General features: G+C 37.0%; 1 protein-coding gene across 1 annotated transcript in view; it reads left to right on the top strand.

Moving 5' to 3' along the window:
• Positions 1-17,892, top strand: part of grm7 (glutamate metabotropic receptor 7) — a gene marked incomplete at both ends in the record, with an annotated part of 233,239 nt that extends 215,347 nt beyond the window's left edge. Inside the window, 2 exons of the mRNA XM_081384270.1 lie at positions 8,017-8,263; positions 17,843-17,892. Of these exons, the coding sequence (XP_081240396.1) occupies positions 8,017-8,263; positions 17,843-17,892 (297 nt within the window). The remainder of the gene's footprint in view (positions 1-8,016; positions 8,264-17,842) is intronic.
• Positions 17,893-18,827: the final 935 nt, after the last annotated feature.

Here is an 18,827-nt window from a genome sequence, read left to right as displayed (position 1 = left end):
TCCTCATAATTGCTAATTTAAAATCATTCCGTATATGTAACCATTATTTCAAAGTGAAATCGAGAAAACATGATTGGGAACATGAGAATTTATCTTTCAAGTGTTTCAAATGTGTGTGTTTTTTAAATTACTATGATTCATAGGTACTATCAAAATCTGATTTTTTTTGTTAACAGGATGTACATCTATGCATAGAAAGCCATGTGGCATGAAAATGAATGTAAAATAGGTTACACTTTATTTTAAGGTGTCATTGTTACAGTGTAATTATATATTTAAGAACTGAGTAATATTAATTAGCTACATGTACTTACTATAAGGTTAGGTTAGGATTAGGGTTTGGTTGAGAGTTAGTTGCATATAATTATCCATAATTTACTTTTATTACTGTGGTAAGTACATGTTACATGTAACAAGGACACTGTAAAATTAAATGTTACCGTAAAATATTTAGTATTGTTTACCAAATTCACCAAACTGTAGGAATGACCCAAATGTAAATTAGTGACTTATTAATTGTCACAGCTTACTGCTTATGGCCACTATCTTGCAAATAATCTGTACATTGAATTAAAAAACATCCATATGAATCAAATTCGACTGTTCTTTTACACTACAACAAAGCAGGTGCTTTTTGTAAATGAAAATGCCGTTTCAGTGAAAATGAACGTGATGCTGAGTTTAGGATACTGTGCATGCATGAGTGTTGACCCATGTTTAATGCAGGGGGCTGTTTTATTTATGCCATCTGTGGCCTTCCCATGTGGATTTAGGTCAGTGAACGCAGGTGTCTCAGATTTTGTAGCGATGTGGCATGCTGTCTCTTCCTTCACACTGCGGTGTACATATGCATGCACTTCAAAGCGTAGGATCAGACATATACATGTCATACAGAAAGGGCCATTTGTATGTGTTGGTACCGCCAACGCTTAGCTTTGTTTGTTTCATGAGCATGCATGGAAGTCTGGATTGCAATCAAGCTAATTTGCAATGCATGCATAGTTTTTTTTTTTTTGGATTAGTCATGCCAGTTAAGCATTTCAGACCGCTTCTTACATGCTACATCCCCGTCTACAGATATTTTAAATGTAAATGAAACATAATGCATTCCAAATAGATCCACCCATCACTCTGAATTAAGTGGGTTGTTTGTGTTGTCAAGTGGGTTTCAGAAAAATGCAGTGTTGCAACTGACCTTTTGTCTTTATGTCTCATTTACTTTTTTCGTCTCATTTACTTGTTTTTAATGCACAATGCTGGTCTTATTCTTTGGTGCATATTATTCCAAACAAAAAGTTTAAAAAAATGTTTTAAAGTCAAGAGCAAAGTAGCAATTGGGGGAAACAATTGCGACTTCTTTTCTTGTAATTGCGTGAAACAAATGGCCCAACTGCACGAAAAAGTTTAAATGAACAAATATAGTTGCAATTGTGAGATATAGGCACATTGTAAAGGCAAATTATAGGCACAATTATAACAGTCGGAACTGTAAGAAATATATATTCATTGTAAGATATACTATAAAAAAGAGAAACAGTAGCAATTGCAAGATATAAAGTAGCAATTATGAGAAACAAAGTTGTAATTGTGAGATATGAAGTAATTTTGAGAGATATAAAATTGCAGTTACGAGAAAAGGTTGTGAGTATATAAAGTCAAATTGTGATAAAGTCTCAGTTACAAGAAACAGAGTTGCAATTGTGAGATATGAAGTCACATTGAAAGATGTAAATTACAAGAAATGTACAAGAAAAAGCATAATTGCACACACATGATTATTCAAATTGTGATATATATATATAGTTGAAAATATGAGAAACAAAGTCATTTTGAGAGATATAAAGTTGCAATTGTGAAATATAAAGCCACATTGAGAGATATAAAGGGCCAATTACTGTATAACAAAAAGTCGAAATTACAAGAAGCATAGTCACAAATGGATGATTTATAGACAAATTGTGATATATAAAGTGTCAATTACGAGAAACAAGTTTGGTATTTCAAGATATATATTTGCATTGTGAGATATAAAGTTTAAAATACAAGAAACAAAGTTACAGAAACAGTTGCGATATGTAAAGTCATTTGATATATAAAGTTGTAGTAATGAGAAACAAAGTCACAGTTGTGAAATACAGTATAAAGTCACACTAAAAGATATAAAATCATAATTAAGAGAAACAAATTTGCAATTGTAAGATATAAAGGCACATTGAGAGATATAAATCGCCAATTACAAGAAAAAGTTGAAATTGCAAGAAACAATCATAAATGCTTGATATAAAGTCAAATTGTGATATATAAAGTCTCAATTATGAGAAACAAAGTTGTAATTTTGAGATATGAACTCACATTGAGAGATGTGAATTACAAGAAAACTACAATTACAAGGAAAAGTCGAAACTACTGTACGGGAAGCATGGTCGCTAATGCATGATTTATAGTCAAATTGTGATATATAGTCTCAATTACTAGAAAAAAAGGTTGGAATAGCAAAATATATAATGTTGAAAATATGACAAAGTCAAAGTTGGGAGATATAATGTTACACTGAGATATAAAGTAGCAATTACAACTTTGAAAGATATAAAGTCGCCGTTACAAGAAAGTTGCAATTATAAGATATATAGTCACATTGTAAAATATAGATTTGCAATTATGATAAACTAAGTCACAATTGCAAGATATAAAGGGGCCAACTACCAGAAAAGTCTGAACTATGAGAAGCATAGTCGCATATGCATGATGTATAGTCAAATTGTGATATAGTCTCAATTACGAGAAACAAAGTTGGAATTGCAAGATCTATTCACATTGTGAGATATAAAGTTGAAAATACGAGAAACAGTCACAGTTGCGAGATATAAAGTCACATAAAGTCTGAGTTATGAGTAACAAAGTTGCAATTGTGAGATTAAAAGTCACAATATAACAATATAAAGACGCAATTACGAGAAGCAAAGTCATAACTTTGGCAGTAATGGGCTTCCAACCCACTGACATTTTCTTTAGGAAATACAAAAACTTAGCTCTAACTAGGACTCTAATGTCAAATCGCATCATGATCCGGCTTCTGAAATGCCGCCTAAAACATGTTTGATGTGACGACCGCAGAAGACTTTATTTTTCCGCATTCCGCCATAGGAACGTTCCTCTTTTTGACGTTGCCAGTGGATAGTTGAATGCGTGGAAAATGAGTGGGTCTTTGAAAACGCGATCAATAAGCTCATTGTGTCTTTGTGTAGATGCCTTTGCTAGTTTCAAGCTGAATTACACACTGACACCAAACCGGAAAAAAAAAGAGTCTCTCAAGGAAAAGAAAAGGATCTTTAGATGACAAAAGGCATTGTCCTTTTGCATGTAAGGTGATCCAAGTGAAAATGCCTTTCCGCCTACTGTACGTCTCCCGCGATTGCGTTTCTCAGTAGTGCCAAATGTGTCACCTTCATCCAGTGTGACGGTAAACTACATCACAGCGCAGTTTGAGTCAACTTCCTCTGTTACTGTATGTATGTCACTTTATATAATAAGTCCCTTCCTATCTGAAGCCGACTGATGCTTGTGTGCAGTTCGGGAAGCCTCTCTTGTGGCATGCGTGGGATGTCTTGCTTCCTCTATAGGTGTGACTCTCTGAACGCATCAAAAGCCGTCATTTTGAGGATTGGTTTTCAAAAACGGGGTTTTAAGGCAAAGACGTTGCTTAGAAGAGGGTTACAATCCTGTAGACTCTGTTCCAGCACAAAACTAAAATGCATCTTCAGCGCCTATTCCAGCATTCCAGATCTTTGTGTCTTTGTTTGACGGAAGAAGAACAGTAGAAAGACTGCAGGAATCTGGCTGATAGATCGCTAAGATTAGCATGTGATCACGGCAGGGGGCGGCACACCAATTGAATTCTTATCTATTTAAATTGCATGTTGTCATAAGGCGATGGATTGTGAATTGGTCTGTCACTAGTGTTAATGAGGTTGTCGTAGGTTGATGTCTTCAGGTGATTTAAGACTGCTGGAATTGGTTTTAGTCTGACGAATGCGGTTTAGTGTGGGACAATGTTTGTTTAAGCTTTGCAATGGCACAAAAATCCTGTGACATATGATGAATTCGGGCATTGGGACTCTGGGACATTGTGTGACACTTTATGTTAAAATGCTTTAACAAACTATTTTTATAGCCGCAATAATATATCAATAAAGGGCCTTGTTGACCTTTTGAATTGACTGATTGATTGATTGATTGATTGATTGATTGATTGATTGATTGTATAGTGCATCCGGAAAGTACACAGCACTTCACCTCCTCCTGTTTCCACTGATCATCCTTGAGATGTTTCTACAACTTGATTGGAGTCCACCTGTGGTAAATTCAGTTGATTGAACATGATTTGGAAAGACACACACCTGTCTACACTGTAAAAAAAAATATTTTCATGATTTGTTATCACAACTTTTTTTTTCTTTTGTCAAATCAACTTAGATAATTAATGTGGTTCAGATAACATAATATTTTGAAATGCTGTTGATTAACCCAATCTCCTTCTCTGTATTAACTCAAATTTTTTATTTCAATGAACTCAAAATTTTAAGGCAACCAGTTAACTTACTTTTTTTAAGTTAAACCAACAGTTAACAGTGCATGTCAGAGCACAGACCAATCCATGAAGTCCAAGGAATTGTCTGTAGACCTCCGAGACAGGATTGCATTGAAAAACCTGATAACTTTTTTCACGTTGTCATTATGGGGTATTGTTGGTAGAATTTTGAGGAAAATAATGGATTTAATCCATTTTTGGAATAAGGCTGTGACAAAAAAGTGAAGTTATTTATTATATATATATATATATATATATATATATATATATATATATATATATATATATATATATATATATATATATATATATATATATATATATATATATATATATATATATATATACACACACTCACTCACTGATTCATATATATATATATATATATATATATATACCCACACATCACATTTACAAAATAAAAATGTACAGTCAGAATCTATTTTAAAATATTATGTTTACTGCTTTTTTTCCTCAAGTGTTACATAATGGGAAACTTCATGTTTTTGTATTGATGTCACACTTATTCATTTGTAATGAATAATCTTATTTTCTGGTTTAATATTATAAAATTGATTCTGACTCTAAGTTTTAATTGAATAAGCCACATTTAAATGCAGCAAGTTGCGACAACCATAAACCTCTAGGTACGTGACAAAATCCCTTCGTGGCAAGTTCTTCCACATATTGACATATAAATCAGTACCGGTGGACATATTTCTATGGTCTCATCGTACATACGATATATATATATTGTCATACAGCCCAGCCCAGTTCTTGAATCTATAGTATGGATGTTTTAGACCACTTCTTGTTCGTTCGATTTTCAATCTCTCTGCAATGTTTTATAAACTCTTCTCTGTAGAATCGGTGTTCCTCATATATGGAGCTGTTTATTTCCAGGCTGCTCCGGTTCTGACTGATCCATTATTAGCCCAAATCACATCCATAAAACTCTCCCTCTTCGCCATATCCTCCTTTACATCCAAACGTTTCAGATGAGAGCGAGTGTTCAGACTTATTGTTCAGTAATTAACGCTGATCACTGCTAAGCAGCAGCCAGAGGGGTGTGTGTGTGTGTGTGTGTGTGTGTGTGTGCGCGTTACACAAGGTTATTTGCTGTGCGCATCACAAAACCCATTCAATATGTGATATATACATATAATATTATTTATATAATTAAGAAACCTGATGCTTAAGTTTATGATCAGACTGTCCTCATTGATATTTAATTTCTACGTCATTTGGTTCCATTTTACACAGAAAATCACCAAAAGAGGTCAAACTGCATAATGAAGTGCACCAGACAGTGAAACGAGACATTTAGCTTTAGTTACGGTATTCAGTGAAGGTCAAAATAAATTAGAAGCGTATTTGAAAAGTAATAAACCACAAGATGGGATTAGATTTCTCACAGGACTTTGAGGTAGCTGAAAAACAAGATCATTTTCTTTGTAATTTGTATTTTTTTTTTTTTTTTTTTACATAATTAAGACACTATTAAAGTTTTTTATTTATATTTTGAATTAGATTTAATTTTATATTTTCTGTTTCCATTTTAATTTCAGTTATTTATTTATTTTATTTTGTTGTGTTTTTTTTTTTTTTTTTATCAAGTAAACTAAATGAAAATGGAGAAGGTTGCCTCATCAACTACCTGAAATAAAATAAGTTTAAGTTTTCATATTTGTATTCCAGTTGGGTTGTTTTAAAAGTGACAGAAGCTTGAATTAATGCAACAGAAGTAGCCTAACTTTTATTGCTTGTTGCTTTGACACGTCACACCTCGTTTGGACACGGTGTAGGAAGTGAATATGGTTTTTGTTATGTCAAGCATGATGGGTTCTCTCCTCTATCCCAGGGTCAGCATCACACATCTCGGCGGCCAATGAAAAGCTGTAGAATTAGGTGTCGATCTCCGGCACAGAAAGAATCATGTGTCAGTTCACTGCATTTGCACTTTGGATTTGGCAAATTAATGTGACACCCCTAGAGGTTTTCACACTTTTTCTTTCGGAAAGCTTTAAGGTTGTGTGATTTGAGAGCCCACGGGAATTCAGTTATCCCGGCTGTTCGGGTTTGTGATCGTTGCTCTCATAACGTGCTAAAAATGGAAAAGGTAGAAGTCAAATATGGGCCATGAAATTCTGATCAGAGTCTACATATACAGTGCTATGCATAAGTTTAGACACCCATGTTAAAGTTGACTAAAAAGAGGAATAAAAAATCATCTTTTGGAAATTGAACTTAATGCCTTAATTAAACAAATTAGGAAAAATCCAACCTTTAAGGACACCAATTTTCTTTGTGAATGAATAATGTATCGTAAATAAATAAATGTTCTTCCTTAAAATACATGGTGCATAAGTGAGTACACCCCTATGTTAAATTCCCATAGAGGCAGGCAGATTTTTATTTTTAAAGGCCAGTTACTTCATGGATCCAAGATACTATGCATCCTGATAAAGTTCCCTTGGCCTTTGGAATTAAAATAGCCCCACATCATCACATAGCCTTCACCATACCTTCTCCATTGGCATGGAGTACTTTCCATAAGATCATCTCTCAATGCAAATCAAACCAGCTATTAGGCTAACTGAAATAAAACCAGTTCCTCATGTCTAAGGAGATGGTTTTTGATCTGAATAAGCTATAAAATGGATCTGACCTTCTGCCAATTAGGTTTCACAACTTGAGTTGCTTCATTGGCCGATCGATATGTTTGTGGTAGAAATGCAGTCGAAATGCTGGGCCTCATTCACAAAAGACGAGCAGAACAAATTTCTGTGACAATTTGCGTAACAAAAAAAAATGTTTTAATGATTTTCACAATTCATTCATGACTGGGTCCTGTTGCCTTAATTGAAACACACCCGTGACCTTCCTAACAGGCTTTGAACTCGCACAACATTAAAGATTAAACACACTGAGGATATCGGTAATTACATACTTGCCAGAGTGCCGTTAACTGCCACATGAAATGAATCTTTGCCGTAGTACTAATGTGATATGGTCGCGGCATGAAAGCCTTCATTATAATACTTTGACAAGCTCCTTTTTTTCATTCAAGAAAAGTATATCCGTGCAAGAGCCTGTGCTCTCAGGCAATGACAGCTACTCGAGGTTTTAAGGACTATTATCATCCATTTCGCTTTGAATTCTCCCACCAGGACATCAACATTGAGTGTATTTCGTACTGACCTCAGATTTTACTTTATTCTTCATTCCATCTTGAATCCCATACCGAGGTGTGCAGAAATACCTAATGGACTACATAATTCATGAACTACCAACATTATACTTTCATAGCTCTTTTTGAAGATCTTTATGAAGCTGTTTTTCATTTGTTATGCCTCTTTGGAGAATTCCCTTGCTGTTATATGCAATATAAAACTAAATTCTTCCATGTTTTTTTTTTCTTTCCAAAGCTCTACATCCAGACAACCACGCTGACCATCTCCATGAATCTGAGCGCGTCCGTTGCTCTGGGAATGCTCTACATGCCTAAGGTCTACGTCATCATCTTCCACCCGGAGCTCAATGTACAGAAGCGGAAGCGGAGCTTCAAGGCCGTGGTGACGGCGGCCACCATGTCCTCGCGTCTATCGCACAAACCCAGCGACCGACCAAACGGCGAGGCCAAAACCGAACTGTGTGAAAATGTGGATCCTAACAGTAAGTAACAAAACTTTTTATTCGCCGGACATTGGGGAAGTTGATAATGTACATTTGCTCATGGTGAATTCTAATGTCTTTATACTAAATCTGGTGAACTCTGAAAGACTGATGTAATTTAGCATTAAAATCATACAAATAATTTAGTTTTAGTTTATTATTTGGGATTTTGGATCGCATGAGCAGATGGAAGTTATCAAAACGAAATAATGTGATTTTTCACATTATTATGCATGTTTTCTGGCTTTTTGCACTTATCATGGCACTGTTAAAATTGGCTGAAGTGATGACCAATTTAATTCATAATTTAAACCTTTTTTTATGTAATTTATTATAGATTAATGTTAAATTGACTATATATATATATATATATATATATATATATATATATATCAAAAATACTACTCATTTATAATAACTTCAATTAATAAGCCATCAACAAAACTCTAAACTCTAAAAGTTTACTCTAAAACTGTAAACTAATCGTTTACAGATTCGGAGGATAATTAAAAAAGCAAATATATAAGAATAACACAGATTAACAAATGATCTGTTAAGCGTCATAATGTAATAATGTTTGTAAATGTTATTATTAGTAAAAGCTAGTTATTAAAGGGTTAGTTCACCTAAAAATGAAAATTATTTAATCGATCACTATCCCTCATGATGTTCCAAACCCGTGAGCCTTTCATTCATCTTTGAAACACAGATTGAGATGTTTTAAATTAAATCTGAGAGATTTCTGTCCCTCCATTTACAGCTATGCAATTACCACTTTGACGCTTCAAAAAGTGCATAAAGAGATTGTAAAACTAATCTATATGAATTAAGCGGTTCAGTCCACATTTTCTGAAGAGACTTGATTGCTTTATATGATGGACATTTAATTTTGGCTTTTATTCACATATAAACTGATCAATATCAGCGAACATGCAGTACATAGAGGCTCAACAGGGTGAACTAACCCTTTAATGAATGTATTATGTTATTTTACAAGAGTTAATTTATTCCTATCATTTATAGATTTGCTGTGCAGGTGTGGTCCTTATGTAAAGATCTAACAAATTAGTAGATATCTTTTATTAAAACCACTTATAAATGTGTAACCATTATCCCCAAGCTTGACCCTTAAAGTTGCTTTCCCTTTAGCAATGGGGTGTAATGGAGAGCTCATGTCCCAGGGTGCAGTGCTTGCAAGATTCATTGTAGAATGTCACCATGAGCTGAAATGATGTTGCTTTGGCCTGTTGATGTTGCAGCATGAGCTCATGTCAGATATAATGGAATGAAGTCGTCTGCTGAGAATGACCACATTTCCTCTAATGAACACAATATGGTGGTCCGTACACCGCAGAGAGAGAGTAATAGCGCAGGACTTGTTTGAGCCCAGAGGATTAGCATGTCATCACTGTCAAAGGAAAGCCATGGGTCTTTGAAAAAGAAATGAAATTCCAAAAGATGAAAAGTACTTTTTGTGTTGTTTATTCGGCTTCGACTGGAATTGCAGATCTTTGCAATCTTTCAGCTGCTTTTGGGATTCTCAAATAGCTACAGCACATAAAGAGGAAAAAAAATAGTATGGCAGTTTAAAAAATTACGCCGTCAAGGTTTTTTTTCTGACAGTGGCAATGCTTTCCTTGCATTATTAGATATGCCATTCTTAGTTGTGAGAAATGGCATATCCAAAGTCAGAAATCTCCCTATCACCTTAGCACTTATATCTATGCTAAAACACACCCACCTTCTAACCTAGCTTGAAATTAAACTGCCATTTTAAATTTCATGACTGTTTGGACCAATCAGAACCTCTGCTTTGTTTCTATTGGACCAATCAGAAACAGCTCACCAAGTACTGTTTTTTTCCCAACAGGCTAATTCTCATAATTTATCAGGTAAGACCAAATTAATCTTCTACCTTTGGTTATGACCTTGCTCGCTTTTTGAACGCTGGGCGAAAGGACGAGATAGAAATAATAATCAGTCTTTTGTGGCCATTAATCACAAGTTTCACAACTTGTGATGACAATCCCACGGTGTCTCTCAGTAGAACTAGAGAATGAAAATCATCTTTATTGTACCATGTTCTGTTAGACATCAACATTTAATTTAATTCAAAATTCAGTGTCAATATGAAGCCTACACAATTTGAGGGGTAGTGAAGACCACCTAAGCTGTGACCAAGTCAAGACCTAGACTTGAGGGGATGAGACCAAGACAAGACCAAGACCAGTGTGTGTTGAGACCAAAACAAGGACAAGACTTTGGGGGGTTGAGACCAAGACAAGACAAGACCAGTGCATGTTGAGAGGAATACAAGACCAAGACCAGTGTGTGTTGAGACCAAGACAAGGACAAGACATTGGGGGGTTGAGACCAAGACAAGACCAGTGTGTGTTGCGAGCAAGACAAGACCAAGACCATTGTGTGTTGAGACCAAGACAAGACCAAGATGTTGAGGGGTTGAGACCAAGACCAGTGTGTGTTGAGACCAAGACAAGACCAAGACGTTGAGGGGTTGAGACCAAGACCAGTATGTGTTGAGACCAAGACAAGACCAAGACATTGAGGGGTTGAGACCAAGACAAGACCAAGACCAGTGTGTGTTGAGACCCAGACAAGACCAAGACATTGAGGGGTTGAGACCAAGACCAGTATGTGTTGAGACCAAGACAAGACCAAGACATTGAGGGGTTGAGACCAAGACCAGTGTGTGTTGAGACCAAGACAAGACCAAGACATTGAAGGGTTGAGACCAAGACCAGTGTGTGTTGAGACCAAGACAAGACCAAGACCAGTGTGTGTTGAGACCAAGACAAGACCAAGACCAGTGTGTGTTGAGACCAAAACAAGGACAAGAAATTGGGGGGTTGAGACCAAGACAAGACAAGACCAGTGCATGTTGAGAGGAATACAAGACCAAGACCAGTGTGTGTTGAGACCAAGACAAGGACAAGACATTGGGGGGTTGAGACCAAGACAAGACCAGTGTGTGTTGCGAGCAAGACAAGACCAAGACCAGTGTGTGTTGAGACCAAGACAAGGACAAGAAATTGGGGGGTTGAGACCAAGACAAGACCAGTGTGTGTTGAGACCAAGACAAGACCAAGACGTTGAGGGGTTGAGACCAAGACCAGTGTGTGTTGAGACCAAGACAAGACCAAGACGTTGAGGGGTTGAGACCAAGACCAGTATGTGTTGAGACCAAGACAAGGACAAGACATTGGGGGGTTGAGACCAAGACAAGACCAGTGTGTGTTGAGACCAAGACAAGACCAAGACATTGAGGGGTTGAGACCAAGACCAGTGTGTGTTGAGACCAAGACAAGACAAGCCCAGTGTGTGTTGAGACCAAAACAAGACAAGACCAGTGTGTGTTGAGACCAAGACAAGACAAGCCCAGTGTGTGTTGAGACCAAAACAAGACAAGACCAGTGTGTGTTGCGAGCAAGACAAGACCAAGACCAGTGTGTGTTGAGACCAAGACAAGACCAAGACCAGACCAAGACCAAGTTACTGGTGTCGAGGACTGCAACACTACTAAAGGGTGCAAAGACCTTAAACTCAGCGTGAAATGAAAGTTGCGATAAACATTACTTCCCTATCGTGACTTATATCTAAGTGAAACGGCTTCTCGAACAAGAAAAAAAAGTGCAAGCTCACATTCATCAGCCTCCACTTTTGAGAGCAGTGCCTACACCTTAATAATCCTCACCTCACATTTTTTTCTTTTTTGATAATCCCTTGCAGTCAGATTTATGTCACAATAGGCGGAAAAAATATTTATCAGATGTAGTTCATTCATAGCTCTGGAGACTTAATAGAGTTCTCAAAGACATTCAACCTTAGCTGTCTCATTGCCATCTAGGAAAAACAGATTTTGAATGGAGACATTATTTGCAAAATCAGATGAGTTTTTCTCATCTACATGCAGCAAGCATTTTACATATTTAATGTTTCCAAGAAGAGTGTCTAAGCAAAAGCTGAACATGGTTATGAAACGGTGAACTCAACTGTCAGAGGTAATCAGATGACACGTGGAAGATCCGAGCTTCAAACGCAAGTCCCACAGCTCAATTCCCCTGACGCCACCGTGATGGCATGGCAGACTCTATCGCAGGTCCCAAAAGAGCCGTGAACCATCTGTGTCGGCCTTCCCTGTGCACTCACTGTTCTCTCTCCCTCTTCTGCTATATAACACACTCTGACTCTCTAAATTATTTTTATGGATATGTATGTATATGAATGTTCTGAACCCTGAGATATCTGACACCCAGGGGAATAGACCCTAAAACTATTGAGCCGAGATGGCAATGCCAAGAGCGGAATGCCGGAATCATCGCCCTCATGCCCAACGATTTTGGTGGCACATGCAAATTCGAGTCTAGTTGATATGCAAGTTTCATCACTGAGATCGAACTGGCACTGGACTTCACTGCAAGAACGCAGGACAAGTTTTGACGGCAAATGAAACGGCTGGATTTTATGCAACTGTAAACAGTTTGCATCAAAAGCAATGTATAGATCTGCTCTGACAACAGTGATGATTCATATTTTATTTATTAATTTTCACATTGACGCAAAAACAAAACACAACCGTTTGTGAGCTTTCAACAGAACATTCAATATCTTAATGATCCATACCCTTGCATAAAGAGAGAGAGTGTGCAGTATTACCGATGTTAATGGCCCGTATTATAATCTCATCCTAATAAAATAATATAAATGAACACTATCAAATTTTTCTTCCATTGTAAAGATAACCCTGTGCAAAGAGCTCAGACACCTAAATTCTGTTCTTATAGATACAGTGAGCCCTCTTTTTCAGTGATGTTCACAGTAATTTGTAGCAATAAATTGGCCAGAATTTGTAAATTTCAATAAGCCTCATTGGTAGAAAGAATTTCTTTGAAAATTGTTCAGTATGTTTGTAAAAACACTCTTTCACAATTATTGCATCATGCAACAGACTTTTCATGGTATCTTTCGTACATGTACGGTAGTTGTTGCATTATTCAACTTAACTGTCTTGTTAGCATTTAAACATACAGTAGTTTTTACCTAATTGTTGCATTATGTGACATAATTGTGACATTTTCATGTTTAAATTTATTCCTGCATAATTACTGCATTCTGCACTGTAATTGTAATGCTACAGTTTGTAAAGCCACTCTCACGCAGTCACATTATGGGACGTAATTGTAATTGTTCGTAAAACCAATTGTTCATAATTTTCACATTTTAAACCATTCATACATAAATATTGCATTATGTAACGGAACTGTAACACTCATTTGTAAGAGCTGCTCTCACGCAGTTGTTGCATTATGGGACGTAATTGTAACACTATTGTTCATACAACTATTTGTACTCATTTATTTTGTTTTATTCCTGCATAATTCTTGCATTATACAGTATAATTTGCATGCTATAGTTCGTGAAACCACTGTTACCAAATTGTCGCGTTAAGTGACGTATTTGTAATGCTATTGTTTATACAACCATTGTACGTAATTTCTGCTGTGCTTGAATTGTGTTTAAAGCCATTCTTGCACAATTATCACATTATACAACGTAATTGTTATGCTATCATTTGTAAAGTCACTGTTACACAGTTGTCACATTATGCAACGTAATTATAACGCTATTATTCGTACTACCATTTGTACGGAATATTTGCATTATGTGACTTAGGGTACGTTTACATGACAACGATATGCTTAAAACGGAGAAGTTTTTCCTCTGAGTTTTCCGCGTACAGACGACATCATTGTCAAAATGTTTCCTATTCACACGGATCCACGAAAATGACTAAAAACGCTGTATTCTGCTCCAGGCCATTAGATGGCGATGAAACACTATAGACTGAACACGTAATACGCATGTGCATGACGTCATAGTTTTCCAAGATTTGTGTTTTTGTTGTTTACACGAAGACCGTTTTCAGGCACCCAAAATGCTGTTGTCGAGTAAACGAACAGCCAATAAAAACAAAAAAAACAAAACATAAAATGTGTCTCAAAAGACCACATAAAATGTTTTATGTTTTTAGTTGAAAACGGTGTCCTGTAAACAGCCCATTAATTGTAATACTGTCAAAATTATTTGGAACAATTTTCATATGATTTAATTTACACATTTAAGTAACAGCCACATTATCATTTGTAAAACATATTTTTATGCAATTGTCACATTACGTGGCATTATTGTCACTCAATCATTCAAGAAAAAAAATTGTTACGTAATTTTGTTATATTGTTGATAAGATTCCTCAAAAATTGTTGCATTATATTACAGTGCTATGCATAAGTTTAGACACCCATGCTAAAGTTGAATAAAAAAAGGAATAAAAAATCATCTTTTGTAAATTTAACTTAATGCCTTAATTAAACAAATTAGGAAAAATCCAACCTTTAAGGACACCAATTTTCTTTGTGAATGAATAATGTATCGTAAATAAATAAATGTTCTTCCTTAAAATACAGGGTGCATAAGTCTGGACACCCCTATGTTAAATTCCCATAGAGGCAGGCAGATTTTTATTTTAAAGGCCAGTTACTTCATGGATCCAGGATACTATGCATCCTGATAAAGTTCCCTTGGCCTTTGGAATTAAAATAGCCCCACATCATCACATAGCCTTCACCATACCTTCTCCATTGGCATGGAGTACTTTCCATAAGATCATCTCTCAATGCAAATCAAACCAGCTATTAGGCTAACTGAAATAAAACCATGCCAATCTCTAGGTATGGTGAAGGCTATGTGATGATGTGGGGCTATTTTAATTCCAAAGGCCAAGGGAACTTTATCAGGATGTATAGTATCCTGGATCCATGAAGTAACTGGCCTTTAAAAATACAAATCTGCCTGCCTCTATGGGAATTTAACATAGGGGTGTCCAAACTTATGCACCCTGTATTTTAAGGAAGAACATTTATTTATTTACAATACATTATTCATTCACAAAGAAAATTGGTGTCCTTAAAGGTTGGATTTTTCCTATTTTTTTTTTAATTAAGGCATTAAGTTCAATTTCCAAAAGATGATTTTTTATTCCTCTTTTTAGTCAACTTTAGCATGGGTGTCTAAACTTATGTATAGCACTGTATGCAATACAGTGTGGGCATGCACAGTACAAATAATAATAAACAAGTAATATGCAAATGAGAAGAGAAATCCAAAAACCATCCCCATTCGTCATGCCCTGGTTTCCATCCATATCTGACGTTCTGTTGTCAGACACATGTTTCTAACACTCTTCCCATCCCATGAGGAAGACTGCAGATGTGAGACAAGAGCTATTAAGATGTTTTCGGTGTGCTGTGCTATAATGGTGTACTGCAGTCGGTCAGGGGAGATGTAGTCTGGAGGCATCACAGCTGGTGGTGCAAACAAGGTCTTTCACATCACCTTTAGTTTATTTTACAGGGAAATACAGTCACCTTCAGTCAACTTGGTCCCATATTCTGGCTATCTCCCTATATTGTCCATCACTCTCTAGTGAAGGAGGCAATAGTTCAAACAATAAGTGTATTTATTTGGTATTGTGTGTGTGTGTGTGTGTGTGTGTGTGTGTGTGTGTGTGTGTGTGTGTGTGTGTGTGTGTGTGTGTGTGTGTGTGTGTGTGTGTGTGTGTGTGTGTGTGTGTGTGTGTGTGTGTGTGTGTGTGTGTGTGTGTGTGTGTGTGTGTGTGTGTGTGTGTGTGTGTGTGTGTGTGAATTAGGTCACCCTTACCTGAGCTCCTATTATGTGTATAATTATAATATATTTATACATGTTTTTGCATATTAAGGGCACTTTCCTCAATCCACATTCATCAAGCCCACATTTCTGAATAGATGGCACTCAGAGTGACATTTAACTCAAATACTAAAGGGGCTACTGACACTTAAAGGCCACAATGATCCCTCTACTTGGTAACCTTTACTTTTAAATATTTGGAAGTTCATTTACATGCAAAAGAGCACAACAAGCATCCAGGGATAAGCGCTGTAATTTAAGACTGGAGTCATTTCGTTACACACAGTCTCTGCAAACACATCAGCGGCAGCTTGTGAAGGTCACGCTGTTATGACTAAAGACATTTGAGGGCTTCTTACATAAGACTTATGCGATATTCATCTGCTTTTTAATTTTAAGTTGCTCTTTTATCATATAATGAACACAGTTATTTACATTTTTGCGAGTTCATACTGTGGGTTAGAAATTCATCAGATCCCCTTACTGTAACTATTAAAGTATTAAGTAGCAACACCCTAGAAGATTTACAGAACCCTTAGTAAACCTCTCAGAATGCCCTAAAAACCACCAACCGCCCAACCACCCAAACAACCACACCCTAGAAAACCCAAGCAACTACTCAATATCTTAGCAACCTCTCAAACCAGTTTATCAACCACTCAGAAATACCATTGCAACTGCCTAGCAACCACTCAGAACACAGTAGCAACCACCTAGCAACCTCTCAAATCACCATACAACTACACAAAACACCTTAACAACCACTCAGAACAAAGTAGCAACCACCTTGCAACCTCCCCAAACCCCCCACCACTACCTAAAACACCTAATCAGAACATCCTAACAATCTATCAGAACACAGTAGCAACCACCTAGCAACATATCAAAACACCCCACCACTACCCAGAACACCCTAACAATCATTCAGAACACAGTAGCAACCACCTGGCAACCTCTCAAATCACCATACAACTACACAAAACACCTTAACAACCACTCAGAACAAAGTAGCAACCTCTCAAAACACCATACATCTACCCAGAAAACCCTAACAATCAATCAGAACACAGTAGCAACCACATAGCAACCTCTAAAAACACCACTCAGCTACACAGAACACCCTAACTACAACTCAGAACACAGTAGCAACCACCTAACAACCTCTCAAAACACTCCACAACTTCTCAAAACACCCTAACAACCAATCAGAACACAGTAGCAATCACCTAGCAACCTATCAAACACTCCACAACTTCCAGAACACCCTAACAACCAAGAACACAGTATCAACCACATAGCAACCTCTCAAAACACCATACAACTACACAGAACACTCTAACAATCAATCAGAACTCAGTAGCAACCACATAGCAACCTATCTAAACTCCCCACCACTACCAAAAACACTCTAAAAACCACTCAGAACACAGTAGCAACCTCCTAGTATCCTCTTAAAACACTTTAACAAACACCCAAGCACTTCACTCGGAATATCCTAGCAGCCAGCCAACTAGCAACCTTTTAAAAGCCCATAGCAACCATTCAGTACACCCTAGCAACCAACAAGCACTCTATTCAAACAACCAACAGCTACCCAGCAAACCCTAGCAACCACCCAGAACATCCAAGAACCCACTCAAAACTGTCAAGAAAACACAGAACACCCTAGCAACTGCATTGTCTTTAAGAGTCAGTTTCAAGCCTTTTTTCGTTCCATACCAAAAAATGTGTCCCTGTCAGGCCTCCTGACAAGAATGAATGAATTCCTCTCATTTTTAGTGAGGAAAAAAGGATGAAATATCAAATGAAAAGCAATCTTTCATCTTTCTCTCCTCTCAGGTCCGGCCGCTAAGAAGAAATACGTGAGCTACAATGACCTTGTGATCTGAGGGCCTTCATCACAGGAGGAAGGTGATCGATGGCAGTTCCTGGTTTCTCTCGGCTCTTTGACACAAAAGTAAAGCGGGAAAAAGGCTTTCGGTGTACCTCTCTTTCCATCCTTCTTTTGTCCGAGGGCCAGGACAGTTACTGGGCCCTCAGCTAAACCAACGACAGAGGATCTCAGTTGATTTTCGACACCTTTAAGAAAAATAAAAAGCCCCCCCCCCCAAAAAAAAATCACAAAAATAAATTGACATCTGCAAAAAAACACAGTAGCAGGAATCAACGGATTGTACAACCGGAAGAAATACATTTTTGTTGTTGTTTTTTTTCTTCTGATGGAGGTATAACAGCGGCACAACACGACTGACCTCCTGTCAGCCAACAATTGAGGTTGCACTTGACGTGATGGACCTTCGACAAGGCGTTTGTTCTGATAATCCATCACAGACTTTATTCAGGGCGCTCATGAATCGACGTGGCTTTGGAATGCTGGGCCGAGAGGTCCTCCTCATCTTTACATGTACTTCCAAACTGCAAGTTTTTTGGGATTTTCCGTGCAAATTTGTGTGGTTCTTTCAGCATTTCCGTTTTCCTTTGCTGTCGGGATTTTTACGTTTCAGTTTTTTTCTTTCATTTTCCTTGCCTTTCTGGATGCACATTGTATTAAAGCCATATTCTTCTCTATGAGATCTCATTCCTGGAATATTTTCCTGTTTTACGGTCTTTATTTTGGGGGACACCATTCGATTTCCCCCTTTAACGTGATAAATGTGACCGTATGCCTCACATTTTTCTACATTCCCACCATGTTTGTAAGGGTTCGTAGACCACCGACTGTGTTGTTAGTGACTTTGAGAGATGTTGCATTGGTTTTACAGTAACTAAACCCCGGTGACCGATGGTGTTTCAGAATTCTTTTTTAAAGAAAGTGTTCACGTAG

Source organism: Scardinius erythrophthalmus, assembly GCF_964197995.2.
Source record: "Scardinius erythrophthalmus genome assembly, chromosome: 14".
Classification (NCBI taxonomy): Eukaryota; Metazoa; Chordata; class Actinopteri; order Cypriniformes; family Leuciscidae; genus Scardinius; species Scardinius erythrophthalmus.
This window is presented reverse-complemented; position numbering and strand designations above follow the sequence as displayed.